This window comes from Armigeres subalbatus, chromosome 3 (assembly GCF_024139115.2).
Source record: "Armigeres subalbatus isolate Guangzhou_Male chromosome 3, GZ_Asu_2, whole genome shotgun sequence".
NCBI classification, from domain to species: Eukaryota; Metazoa; Arthropoda; class Insecta; order Diptera; family Culicidae; genus Armigeres; species Armigeres subalbatus.
Window position 1 is genome coordinate 3,018,035 of NC_085141.1, and position 14,438 is coordinate 3,032,472.

The 14,438-nt window shown below is 38.8% G+C and overlaps 1 protein-coding gene across 1 annotated transcript in view; it reads left to right on the plus strand.

The window, feature by feature from the left end:
- The window catches only part of LOC134219693 (uncharacterized), a 48,438-nt gene extending 41,477 nt beyond the window's left edge, over positions 1 to 6,961 (plus strand). Inside the window, exons 5-6 of the mRNA XM_062698513.1 lie at positions 5,906 to 6,235; positions 6,312 to 6,961. Coding sequence (XP_062554497.1) covers positions 5,906 to 6,235; positions 6,312 to 6,408 — 427 coding nt within the window. The 3' untranslated portion in view covers positions 6,409 to 6,961. The remainder of the gene's footprint in view (positions 1 to 5,905; positions 6,236 to 6,311) is intronic.
- The last annotated feature ends 7,477 nt before the right edge of the window (positions 6,962 to 14,438 follow it).

The window sequence follows — 14,438 nt, forward strand, 5'->3', positions numbered from 1 at the left end:
TTCATCAAGGATTTGTCTCAGGGTAAACATTTGATCCGTCGTTGATCGGCCCTCACGAAAACCTGCTTGTTATTCGCCGACGAAGGACTCTTCAAGCGGTCTCAATCTGTTGAACAGAATACGGGACATAATTTTGTACGCCGAATTAACCTTTTGTCTGTGCTCTGGAGTCAATATGACCCCATGTCACTTTGAAAGGCTGCTATTTTTTTAGTTTTCAACTGATTCTTTTAATTTGGTAATTTGGTAATTTGGTAAAACTCTAGATCTGTCTTTTAGGTGCAAATTCGCTAGAAAAATCTTGAAATAAAAGCTACAGTGTGCTTTTATCAAAAAACTTACATTGTCTGTGCTCTGGTCATATTGAACCCAAATTGAAATCGTTATAACTTTTTATTGTTTGGCCAATTTTGGATTTTTTGGGAAGATAATTTAATCATCCTTCAGGACGTTACCTAAAATTGATCATAGGTGGGAGGGGACCTCGCGGGGAGGGATTTTTTTGAAAAAGGGTACAAAAACAGTGATTTTTATGCTTATTTTGCTTTTATCTGAAAATCCTTCCCATTTTGAGCTGCAGCTTTTCAAAAAGATTATGCAGCCAGGCGTGTGTTTTGACAACAGACATTGATTAGTTTAGAACTTGGGCGCTAGGTGGTGGTATATATGAAATCATTATTTTAGACTAACTCAAGATATTCCGATATACGGAATTTCTTACATTGTAAATATTCCTATCGCACAAATTTAAAATTTGTAAAAATCATGTCTTTGGCGAAGTTCATCTGGTGAGAATGGACTGTTTTGTGACGGAAAAAATAACTAGAAATTTTACAATCAGGCGGCGTTTCTTCTCCTGAAAAAGGCGGGTCTGCTGTCTCCGCTTCCATCTATAACGTTCCACGTTCTGCCGGATACCTTGCTGCAGCGCGACCGCCCGCGCTGCGTCCTTCTCCTCCAGAATCTGTCTGCACTCTTCGTCGAACCAATCGTTCCGTCGACTTCGTCCCACATACCCGACGTTGTTCTCCGCTGCGTCGTTAATGGCTGCTTTAACTGTATTCCAGCAGTCCTCAAGAGGGGCCCCATCGAGCTCACCCTCTTCCGGCAACGCTGCCTCGAGAGGCTGCGCGTATGCAGTGGCGACATCAGGTTGCTTCAGTCGCTCTAGGTCGTACCGCGGCGGTCGTCGGTACCGAACATTGTTGATGACGAATAGTTTTGGGCGCAGTTTAACCATCACCAGATAGTGGCCAGAGTCGATGTTAGCGCCACGATATGTCCTGACGTCGATAATGTCGGAGAAGTGCCGTCCATCAATCAGAACGTGGTCGATTTGTGATTCTGTCTGCAGTGATGATCTCTAGGTGTACCGATACGGGAGGCTGTGTTGGAAGTAGGTGCTGCGAATGGCCATATTCTTGAAGGCAGCAAAATCAATTAGACGTAGGCCATTTTCGTTCGTCAGCCGGTGAGCGCTGAACTTCCAAATAGTCGGCCTAAACTCCTCCTCTTGGTCAACCTGAGCGTACAAATCGTACTCACGTTCCAGCTGCGCGTAGAATGTGTCCTTATCATCATCAGTGCTTCCGGAGTGTGGGCTATGGACGTTGATTATGCTGAAGTTGAAGAACCGGCCTTTGATCCTCAACCTGCACATTCTCTCGTTGATCGGCCACCACCCGATCACGCGCCTTTGCATGTCGCCCATCACTATGAAAGCTGTTCCCAGCTCGTGTGTGTTGCCGCAGCTCTGGTAGATGGTATGATTACCTCTAAACGTTCGCACCATTGATCCCTTCCAACAAACCTCCTGCAGCGCTACCATGCCGAATCCACGGTCCTTGAGCATATTGGCGAGTTTGCGTGTGCTTCCGATGAAGTTTGATGAAGATGAAGAGAGATTTGCAGTTCCACGAACCGAGTTTCCAATAGCTAGTCCCTTTTCGTCGCAGTGGTCTTCACCGATGTTTCCGGTCCGTACTCTCTTGTTGATTGTTCGTTGCTTAAAATTTTTTAAAGGCTGGCTTGCAGGGCCTGACACCAAACCCCCTAAATTTCCGGAGGACCATTCCTCCTTATTTCCGGAGGACCATGATGCACAGTTTCAATTAGAGTCCCTCGCTGGCACTCGGACGATGATCAGCCGCCCCTAACATGGAGAACAGACACTGTTGTGAGCCGATCCTGACATGGAGAACAGACGCTCAACAAGATTTGCACCTCCAGAGAGGAGCAAATCCCCCCCCCCTCTTACCTGTCAGCATACGACCATAGTTCCCACCGGGGTTGGTTACCCGATCTTCCCTAAGGTTGCTTGTATCCCGACCAGCACCGCTGGGAAGTAGGGATAGGAGTTGCTGGGTAAGAGGCTAAGGACCGCAAGATGGGGTCTATTTTTTTCCTTCAGATACGCGAAGTACCAATGGTACGCTTTACCAAGCATTTGCCGTGCCATTTACAATGTAGGAAATTCCATATATCGGAATATTGTCCTGAAAGATGATTAAAATACTGCCCAAAAAATTTAAACTTGGCCAAACAATAAGAAAGTTATAACGATTTCAATTTGGGGTCAATATGACCCCAGAACACAGACAACGTTAGTTTTTTGGAGCACAGACAGAAAGTTAAGGAGGGTTATTCCTCGGCAATTGACACACTCCAGTCTGTGCCCTTTCTTAAAAAGAGAGGTCAAATGAGAACGTCCAACCAGCTAGCAGACAATTCCTCGTCTTCCCATATTTTCGACATAATATGGTGCAGAACTTCATAAAGGAACTTGATGGTAAACGGAGAACGGCGGAAAAGTGAAGGAGACGCACGGTACTTTTCTCGCTGGTACGGTTTTAGCAAACTGGGAGCGATTTCATCGCCGCGACGGTGACAGCTAGTCGCTGCTATTCTATCGTTGGATCGTTGGGCAAGCAATAATGTTCCACTTACGCTCCCATACCAACAGCGAATCACAGTCCCCATGCGATAAAATCGCGTCGTGATTGTCGCTTCGCGTGTGTTTGGGGGAACCTTTCTATCGCAAAGTAGACGCGCAAATGCTTCTGTTTCCATGGTACGGAGGAGACTTGCGTAGCGGGAGTAAACGAACGTTCGCGTTAGTGCAAAGGAAGCGCATGGTACTTTTGATTTTGTCGATAGTGATAGCGATAGTGACTTAATTAAAAATTAAAATTACAAAAAATACTGGTATGAAGAGGGGCTTTACTTAGCCGTGTGGTATGAGGCGTGGCTGCAAAACAAGACTGTGCTAAAGGTGACTTCCCTGGGCATAAAAGTTTTATCGTGTTATCCTCATGACATATGAATGCAAAAAAATGCTTAGAAACCTCGCAGTCAATACGCAACTAAGCTGCGAGTCGGAATCGCCCCAAGGGGATGTGATTCCTATAATAATAAGAAGAAGCTGCTATTTTACACTATGCTAATCTGAGAAAACGACTGAAAAATGAAAATCTGCTGAATTCTACCCAGTTTTTATCTGAAAAAAAAAATGCCTATCTGCTAAATGCAATATTTGCCAAAATGGCATTCCACGAAACGATACATTCCACCCAAAGGTACAATCTACCAATTGTCGTAGTGCGAAGAGCAACATACAGTAAAATGTTATTCCGCGAAATATTCATCCACGAAAATGTATTCCGCGAAATGGTTTTTGACGAAATGTTATACCATCGTAGAGGACTGCTGCGGGAAGTGCAATTCTGTAGGAGAAACGTTCGAGCATATCGTGTCCGGGTGTTCAGCCTTAGTTGATTCAGCTCATCTAGATTACCATAACGATGTCGCCAAGATTGTGCACCAACAGCTTGCTTCAAGGCAAAACTTGGATTAGCCGTTTGTCGACTACCACAAAGTACAAATATGTGCCTGACCCGGTTCCGAAAAATAGTACCGTAAAGCTATACGTTAAAAGCATTTTATTTTTATTTGGTATCGAAAATAGTAGTTTGTGTAACTAGTTGCAAGAAGATGATTTTTCAGCACGAGTTTATCAAATGAGGCTTGCCGAGTTGGAAAAATACTACGAGTGCTGGAAAAATCGAGTTTTGCAACGAGTTGAACACGCTATATTTTGCAATGACGAAATATGGACTTTGATATGACAAATCCTCGTTCGATAAACGTACGACTGGTGCTGAAAAAATCATCATCACAAACTACTATTATGCAACCCATTTGAGTTGCATAATGTTCATTAAAGCACCCATGTCATTGGTATGAAAAAGTAGGCCGTTTTATCACTTAAACGCCAACTTCAAATTAGGTATTATGATCAGGAATTGCAAAAAAGTCGATTTTAGAACTTCCTTTGACCCGCTTTGGAAAAAAAATCATTGGCAAAAATGTCGTCGATTAGAGGTACTATGAAACCATGTCCGATTGAGCTCAAATTTGGCATATACTCATATCTCATAGCCATGAAACTTGCGAGCAATGATTTTTTTTGACTTTCGGAAGTATAATTTTTAGTGGTTAAATCCAGCGAAAAGAAGACTTTTCGTAAAACGGAGCCACTATAGATAGTAGAATCTATAGATGAGTGAAAGCATGGCTGAGTCGGTTTTTTAACCGTGCACACGCGCAACTGACGTCACACTTCACTGCCCTTATTTTTTTTCAATTGAACTCGTGACGTCATGCTCGTTTGGAGACACGTTTGACAGTTCGTTTGGAGACAGACGATTTATCTTCGCTCATCTATATATTCCACTATCTATAGGAGCCACTGGTCTGCTGGGCACGGACAGATAAATCAACCCAAAATTTGAGTTCAATATATGCACTGATGAGAATATCGCAGAAAAAATTTACCCAAATTTGGGTAGTTTTCCCTTTCTTTCCCATGATTGTTGTCAAAACTAGAGCAAGATGCTAGCACCTCACCGGGGTTGCTCAGCCCAATAACCCAAATTTGAGTATATTCAATATTATCGATTTTGAGTTGATTTATGTCCGCTTTGGATAAATACAACTCAGCGTTGGGTAAACTGTTTACATGTGATTAAAGGCAAACTACCTACTAGTGCCAGAAAAGTCATTTTACTCAAATTTAAGTTATTGGCCCAAACCATGGTTTTGAGTGAAAACAACCCACATTCAGGCAGTTTTGGTTTTCAGTGTGTGTAGTGTGAATGCCCTTTCCTTTGCCTTATGCTAGGTGTTTAGTAAGTACTGTATCGAAAATAAGTTATCCACTTTCAAAGTGTTGCTACTCAGAAACTCATGAAGGTATTGGTTTGTTTTATCCTGCAGTCGACGAATTCATATGTTAAGTTTCAAATCAGAATTTGTTTTTTTGTTGAAAATTTGTTATTTCCGATGTATCTCAAATTGAAAGTGATATGAAAATTTGAGTTTTGGACACATGGTTCCGTAAGAAGGGCATCGAGATGGATAATTTGAATCAGCGTTTCGCTATCCACATCCAAAGGTAAAAATTCGTTGTCAACAAGCTTGGGGAACTACACGTTCGTTGACCTGTCGGAAAAAGGAAGAAAATCAAAATCAAGTGACCGGAATTTGGACCAGAAAGTAAACATTTTTTAAAACAAGTCAATTTTATGCCGATTTGTGACCAGGAAGAAAAATGCTTGAATGTTTGAATATGGCAATATTTATTCAGTATTATTTTATTCATAAAGCTTTACAAACAGAATTAGCATATATTGCTGGACAAATTTTTATATTTTTTTGAAATTCGTCCGATTTTATTCGAATAAAATAATGTGGATAACTTATTTTCGATACAGTCCTTATTCAGAGGTATTCAGTCTGTGCGACGGAGCGTAGACGGTGATCCTGTTTTTTAAATACTAGTAATATGCTATCCAATGGAAAGGTACACAAACACCTAACCGTGAAACCAATTTTCCCATATTCTCAGAAATCCCGTCCAGATGCAAACGCCCACCCCGATCGGTGCCACCGGCTCCAGTAGTAATTTTGCGAACCCCAGCCGGCAACGTTCCGAAGATCAAACAGGGCCGTTCGGGACAGCACCCGCCAATCCACTGATTGGATTCCTGAATGCCCTGTCCGCCAATCAAAGCCGGTGGCCAAATTTTGATGCCCTTTTCGGTGGTGCCACTGGCAGTAGCAGCCCCATCGAAGGAGGAGGTGCTTGCGAGGAGAAATCATTTTGCGAGATGGCACGCCAAGGAATCAATCACGATGCCGACACACTGTTCAAAATGTTGTGGAAAATTGCCAATGAGTAAGTAGCGTTCCATGTTTGGTCATATCCCATCGCAAATTCCAACGTTAATCAATCACACACTTTATACTAACAGGACACCTGCAGATCAGGCCAGCCAGAGTGGGCTGGAGGAAATTTTCCGCGCCGTCAAAGACGATGACTGTTCGAGATTCCACTGTGAAAGCACTTAATCCAAGCAAGCATATCGTAGTCGTCAATGGCTTTGGTTACCGCAGCAACAGTACTGATTTTTGTTGCTATCCGCAGTTTTCTTATTCGTTGTGCGGCTGTGTAGTCATAGTAATTGCGCCGTTGTTGTGGCTGAAAGATAGGTACCTTGGATCATTCACCACAAACAATAAGCCACTTTGGTACCAACGACGAAGGTGGCGGTGTTTAAATTAAGCTTTTATTTTCTTCCGATTTCCACAATTACGTTTCGAGGACCAATTCAAAGTGACACTCAGCTACGTACATGCCAGAGAGGTGCAAACAAACGATAGTGTGCTTAGCTTAGTTGGAGAGACATCAATCAATTGAATTAAGGAAATTTCGCTGTTAGTCAGACGGCATGTAAGCATCGTAACGATGAAGAAAAAATAAAAGTTACGTAACTAAAAGGGTTCCTCGGATTGATATTACTTAAGCTTTCGATTTCCCCGTGTTATATACGATTTATTGACAGAATTGTCCTTAATAAGTAGTTATGACAATAAATAATGTTTTAATGTATTTCCAATAAAAGCGTCTAATGTTTTTGTAGTTTACTGTTCCATTTCGTAATTTTATGATCAGTTTATTAAACAGTATGGGGAATAATTACACCAGAATCATTTCACTCAGAAGATCCTTCACACTTATTTTCGATTCAGAAAAAAAAACAGAAGAAGGTGAATGGAACCGAATATCTTCTTCTTCTTCTTCTTCTATATACATAAAAATGAATTTCTGTCTGTCTGTGCCTTATAGACTCGGAAACTACTGAACCGATCGACGTGAAAATTTGTATGTGGAGGTTTTTGGGGCCGGGGAAGGTTCTTAAGATAGTTCGAGACCCCTCCCCGCTTTGGGAAGGGGGGCTCCCATACAAATGAAACACCAATTTCTTCATAACTCGAGATCTAATCAGAAAATAAATCAATTTTAGGCGAAACGAAGTTCGTCGGGTCTGTTAATGAAGAATAAAAATTCCGTACAATGAAGCATGCAATTTCCAATCTTCAATCAGTCATTAGGAATGATGCCTATGAAACGGAAACCACCGTGAAACAGCAAAATCACATCAATCAAAATGCAAGGTGATTATCTAATCTAATCTAATCTAATCTCATACTTGCGCAGCCAATACTTGAAAGCATCCTGGAAAATGACGGTTTCCAAATTCCGTCATTTTTCTTTTCATACGGCCAGGCCAACTACGCAGTATGTACCGCAGAGATGATTTCTAGATACTGAGCGACTTCAGAATTTGTTAACCCTTAAAGTCGATCCATACCATGAAATCGAGGGGATAGGAAGAAAGCGTGGACCTCCCGTACCAAACGCTTCCAGTTAGTATAAACAGTAATCAAATATTATATTAATGAATTTTCGTTGGGAGCGAAGTTATTTAAAAGTTATGAAATGCTCCATTCGGCAAGTGATGGTTGACGTCGTGTTCAGAATAACTACGTTCTCTATAAATAAGAAAAGAAGAAAATCATCATTAGTAGACGGTAACGTCAGCTTCTTTCGTCGGTAACAGATGTGATGACAATTCTGAAAACAAAAGAAGCGCTAGCACAACATTAGAAGATTGGACACTTTAATTATACTCTTGCTATTTTTGAAATGCTTTTCCAGACTGCTATCAGAAATCAAGGGGGGTTAAATCCTTGATTCCAATCTAAGAAAACATTACAGGGACATGAGTATTACTATTTGCGGTCGGGAAGCATCTGTAAAGTTGGAAGGAAGGATTAGTGTAGTATTTACTTAATGACTTACCGACAATTTCATAAGCACTACAGAATTGGAAATTGGGGAAGGTTTTCGTTGGGTCAGGATTTGCCTGTAGCTGGCAATGTGACCGTGGTAGATCTTACCCCGTAACACACCACGTAAAGGTGTCTACCCAGCATTACGGGAATCAAAATGCAAGGTGATTATAATATTTGAAAACTCGATATGTGCAGATGCACAACATGTGAAAGATTTAGTTCCTTCGGGAGGGTTTTGAATCTCTCTCCTTCAGTATGCTAGACAAGTACTTTCCCTAATAAGCTACGAAGGACCTCCTTCGTTTCCCGGGTACTGATGCTTCCAAATTGCCAGCACTAGACACATGTTCCAACACTCGTAATCTAGTTTTTGAACAAGTTGTATATTCGATACGATTTGAGATCAAACACAAATTAGCAGACATTTGCACACGAAGCGCTACAAAAAAATATTCGAAACATAATGATCATATAATGATAAGTACTTCCTTGATTTTGAACCGGTTTAGTGGAATATAATAATCAATTAGTTCAATTATTGTGTTTCTGCGGCATGGCATCTGCAGTAAGCAGCTTACTTCTACCACGTGTTTCACGTTTTAGTTGATGTGTGCAACTTAAGTCAACGATTCCATTTATGGACGATGTTAATCTGATTTCGCTAAATTGTTATTTTTTTACATTGTAAGTAATCTCTTCCAGGGATTCTGTTGCAATTGGCACTCATAGATGGTGGGAATTATTCGTACCAGTGCTAGTCAATTATAAGCAAGAGGTATTCTCGCGACATAACCTTTCCCATGTTGGCACACGATCCCTGTCTGCACGTTTGTCGAACGCAAGATGAGTTGGAATTATGCATGTTTACAGCACGAGTACCGTGTGCCTCATAAAAATGTATTCGACCGACGCGAACGAGGAGTTTGTACAGAAGAAGTCAATGAATGGAAGTTGCTTTTTGTTGTTTTTTTCTGTGGTCAAGCCGGTCACATTCCTTTGCGTAAGTATTATTTATGACCATACTGATCTTGGCGTCTAAGATCCGCAATCTTAGGCTTGCAGATGTGTACAAGGATACATATGAGGAAATAGTTGTCACTCGAACATAAATGTTTATGATGAAGTACTGACAAATCATAATTGGTTGCCTGTCCGATAATTCGAAATTGATTGATTTAAGATGACAAATAGGAATGTATGCATAGTAATAAATAGGCATGTGCAGCTTATTTTGCTGAACGGAGGGCATTAAGAACATAAAAACTAGAAATTATCCATCAACAGTGAATGGAACCCTTCTCACATTTTTAAAAGGTTGGTTGTACGCAGTTCATATTACAATTTCTATACATACATATAACTATAAATTGGACAACATGATGGTTCGAGACAGGGGGCCCTCCTTAGCCGTGCGGTAAGACGCGCGGCTACAAAGCAAGACCATGCTGAGGGTGGCTGGGTTCGATTCCCGGTGCCGGTCTAGGCAATTTTAGGATTGGAAATTGTCTCGACTTTCCTGGGCATAAAAGTATCATCGTGTTAGCCTCATGATATACGAATGCAAAAGTGGTAACCTAGCTTAGAAACCTCGCAGTTAATAACTGTGGAAGTGCTTAATGATCACAACGCTGTGAGGCGGCTCTGTCCCAGTGTGGGGATGTAATGCCAATAAGAAGAAGAAGAAGAAGATGGTTCAAGACCTCTGCTCTCGCTAAGGGGCCGTACACATACTACGTAAGCACTTGTGGGGGGAGGGGGTATGTCGTTTTCTTACGCACCATATAAATAAAAAATCACTTGTATGAAAAAAATCTTACATCAAAAATTACATACAAAAATTAAACCAGAAAAATTGCTTACGTAATATGTTGTTTAACAGAGATCATCACCGCTTCAAATCATATGAGATTATTTCCATCGGCTTTTTTCGGTGAACATTAATTAAACTTAAGCAAATTACCGGACGTTTTGACCTACTTATATGTTCGGTCATCATCAGCGGATCCTTAAATATTTATTTTTTTGTTTTTTAGATACAATATTTCAATTAATGCTAACTTACATGCTATAGAGAAAATCTACTCTCATCACTTCTCTACTTTTGTTTTGTATATCAGTCGTTTTGTGTGGTATGTGTATTAGGCAATAGTTGTTTTGTTGTTATCAATTTTTCAATTAGACCGTTATACGTAGATCTGAATCTGATGGAATCTCTGGTAATATGTGTACGATCCCTAAAAGGGTGGACTTCCATACAAATGAAACATAACTAGAAACTAGCAAACAGAACCAAAATTGACATCTGAAAAAGAAAAACAAATTTCGACGTTTTCTACAATCGCTAAGCATATGCGGTATTTCGAAAAATTTCGTTTCAGGTGGTTCGAAACGAAATTCCGCGGAATTTCGCAGAATTTGAGCATGGCGAAATCTGATTTCTTGATTTCGTTTCGTTTCGAAAAATTACAAAAATTTCGCTAGAAAAAACTAGCTTCAAACGAAATTTAACGGAATTCCGCGGAATTTCGAAACAAATTTAAACTTAAACCATACTTTATATTATCAAAAATTTTGGCTGCGCCGCTGAACTATATCGTAAAGTTGTTTTCAAAACTTTAGGTTACACAAATTTTTCTATTAACGTTTACTACATAACCCCATTCTTAGTAGACAAATACGTATGTAGTTTTCTTCTATAAAACGACTTCAGTGTTTCCAAGATTCAAATTCAAATTATGTGATATTTTTTTTACTTTTTGCTCAATATGAATGCGGAATCGATCGTGGGAATGCAGTGAATGAAAAAATCAACCTGGCGTAGCAGGTATTTGTTTAACAAGTGTGCAATATATCGTGTTGATGCTGATCACGCCAGCTAGTGTGGGAGAACGCGAAGTGATAAAACTAATGTCTGCACCGAAGAGCACAAAATTATTTAGTGTGGAATCGATCGTGTTGTAGAAGCTTATTAAACGAAGTACATTGATCTTGCGTTAGATATGGGTCTGCGAAATTCATTCTGAAATACCTACATAACTTTATGCATTTTAGAAAGGTGCACAGGATTCTTCTAGTGAGCAAATGTATGCTATATTGAAAGGATTTGCGTAACAAATGTTTCATGTGCCGAGCGGAAGGTCACCGAAAGGATGCGTGTCCATAAAGAACAAAAATAAACGATCAAAAGGAACGATCTATCGGAAAGAAAGAGGCGAATATGGCAACGCAAGGTGGGCAACGGAAATCGTATTGAGCGATTCCAAGCAACAGCATCAAAATTTAAGAAAATTTTTAATTCATGATTTTCTATTGAGTTGAAACTTTGCACAGTTTTTCAATTTCATCTAAATCGTAATTTTTCGATATCAAATCTTCATATTGAGTCACGACTAACTTTTCAAAAGGGTGTATGTGAAAATGGTTCAAAAATATTTAAAAAGCTGCACAGCAAAAACGGAATGTTCGATTGTTATGATTTTTTCAGCAAAGTTAGACAACTAAATGGTGATTCTTAAGAAAATGTGCACAGTAAAAAAAAAATTTTTTTGCCTTTAAAAATATCATTTTGTCACAAAACTCAAATATCTCAAAACCCTATCTTTTTCGAACGTAATTTTTTAGGGAAAACGGTCCATTATATTAGCTATCTACCATAAAAATTTGGTGATGGTAAACTAATAAACAAAAAGTTATGACATTTCAAACATTTCACAATTTTCACATATAGTAAACAAAAAATAATTTCCGTGTATTTTTTTTTTTCAAGAATCGCAGTTTGATGCTGATTTTATTGTTAAGGGCCTTGCGTGAGTTAAACAAGTTGTTTGTATGATATTCCATATTTATGTATTCATCGATATTATGTATATTATATGTATAAATATTATAGGTATAAATAAATAAAAATGAATTAATATTATCCTAAGTATTAAATTAAATGTGGCAGTTACACAATGTTGTTATAGAAACTCTAAGAGTTTTGGGTTTGAATTTTGGTATGGGTTATGATATGATGAAAACAGTTTATTAATACTTATTTTTTATTTATTTTTATTCAAATTTTTTAAAATATCGAACACTTTTGAATTATTATCAGCACAGTTTGAGTATAGTTTTGCTTTAATTTTATTTTCCGACAATGGAATGAAACAGTGAAATTTTTGGGTTCCTTGGATCGTTTTCGCGTTATTAAATTGCTCGCTGAGCTCTGAAGCCTTTATTTCGTACTCTTCAGTAGTTGTAAAACAAAATGATAATTTGGTTAAATCTTTTTCTTTTCTACGATTTGCCCAATCAAAAAGTTCTTTCGCAGTTTTAATTGGATGCTCACGTTCTTTGGCTAAACTTGCTCTTGTGGCCATGCGCTTTATTGTTCCTCCAATAGCATCACAAGGAACTTTGCCATGTGATGTAGCAAAAAAGCCATTCTGCATCAATTCCGTACATTGATTTAAATTGACATAGGCTCGAAAAATTCTTACGATTTTTGTACTGCGACGCTGCTCCATCAGACATGAAATAAATCTTTTGACTTCTTTATGCTTATCAACGCGTAAAAGTTAATCATTTTTCAATGAACAAGTTTACGGATACTGAATCGTGTCTTAAATCTTCGGAAATTATAATAAAACTTAAGTGTTCAATTTGCGTACTTCCATTAAAATAAATAACGAATGGATGAATTGTAGCTTGTTGTACGTTCCAGTGACTGCACTTCATCTTGCAATACAAAGCTGTAATTTTCAGAAAAATCACAAATGACTAAAAATTCACCATTTTGTAATGTATTTTTCGTATTTTTTAAAAAGCTGGATTGTTCTGTTTTAATGAAATCGTGAGGGATTAAACTTTCTAATTTCAAGCAAAAATATGACACAAACTCATCTACAGGTTTTACAATAGTTTCTATGTCACACCTATCCGTGGTCACCCATTGCTCAAATGATAACTGATCAATATATTTTTCTTCAAACTCAGCGAATAAAGTATTTTCCAATGATGAAGAATCTGAACAATCCGAACAAGAACGTAGATAGCAATTTGATGTTGTATTTTCACACAAAAGACTACCAGTTAACATTTTAATATCCTTTGTTAAATTGATTCTTTTCAAACTATGTAAAATAAGATTAATATTCTCATGGGTTGTGCACACACACATTATGTGTTCCTGAATTGGAAAGAAGCTTACATTGCCTTGGCCGAAGGCTTGCAAATGAGGAAAAACCTATTTTAATATTATCGTGAATTTCCTTGAAGCGTGTGTACGCTTCTTTCAAAGTCGTCATCATTAATCGTTTTGGATTGCTTGACGCTTTCCATCTTTTTTACTGATACATAATCTTTTGACCAGGCATAGCTCGACTTACTTCATCATCTTCAAAATATTGAACTACTATTTCTTTTGTCTCATCTGTTAATGCAGTACTAGACCTAGTATTTTTGGTTGAAAGACAGTTATTCTTCAATTGTTTTGCCTCTTTTACTGTATTTCTATTGGTTTTGAACTCATCAATGGCATCCTGAATAGACCACGAACTTGGCAGCATCGACAAAATCAATAATTTTTCTTTCCTTGTCGTGGCTGCATTCGAGAACCTTTCCTTCGTGGAATGCCTCTATTCCGGTGTCGTTATCGGATTTGATGCAGCGCAAACATCATCGGATGCAGCGCAGAACGACGTAATTGAAGTGGCTGAGGAAGAATTGATTCAACTGAACGGATGAAACCATTTGAAATTCCCGATTTAATGGTGGAACGCGAAAAACTAGCAGAAACTATGACATTCAAGAATAATACAGATCGGATCTGGTTCGTGAAGAAAGGAATCATGGACTACACGGACTCCTAAAGAAAAATGAGAGAGGAAGAGGATAAAAAGCAACTAGCGCAGTCTACGAGTCAGCGACGGGATCGTTTGGTTACTGAAGGATTAATGGACCAATCCGCACAAAAGAAGACCTCAAGCAGAAATGTTTCTGAAACTTCTTCGGAATAATTAGTTCTATTATTTCTTATGTTTTCGGCTTCGTAGAGTTTATTATTTAACATCATATCGGAGACGAGCCAGCCTCGGGCTGAAAGTCTCTTTAATAAAGACACAGAAAAAAAATATTTAACATCCGAGCCTCATAAATAAACAGATTGGTAAAAATGTGTGCTATATATATATGTAGACGAAGAATAAGAAGGAAATGGCTGTTACGCTCTTTTCAAATGTTGGTCTAGTAATATCAATTCT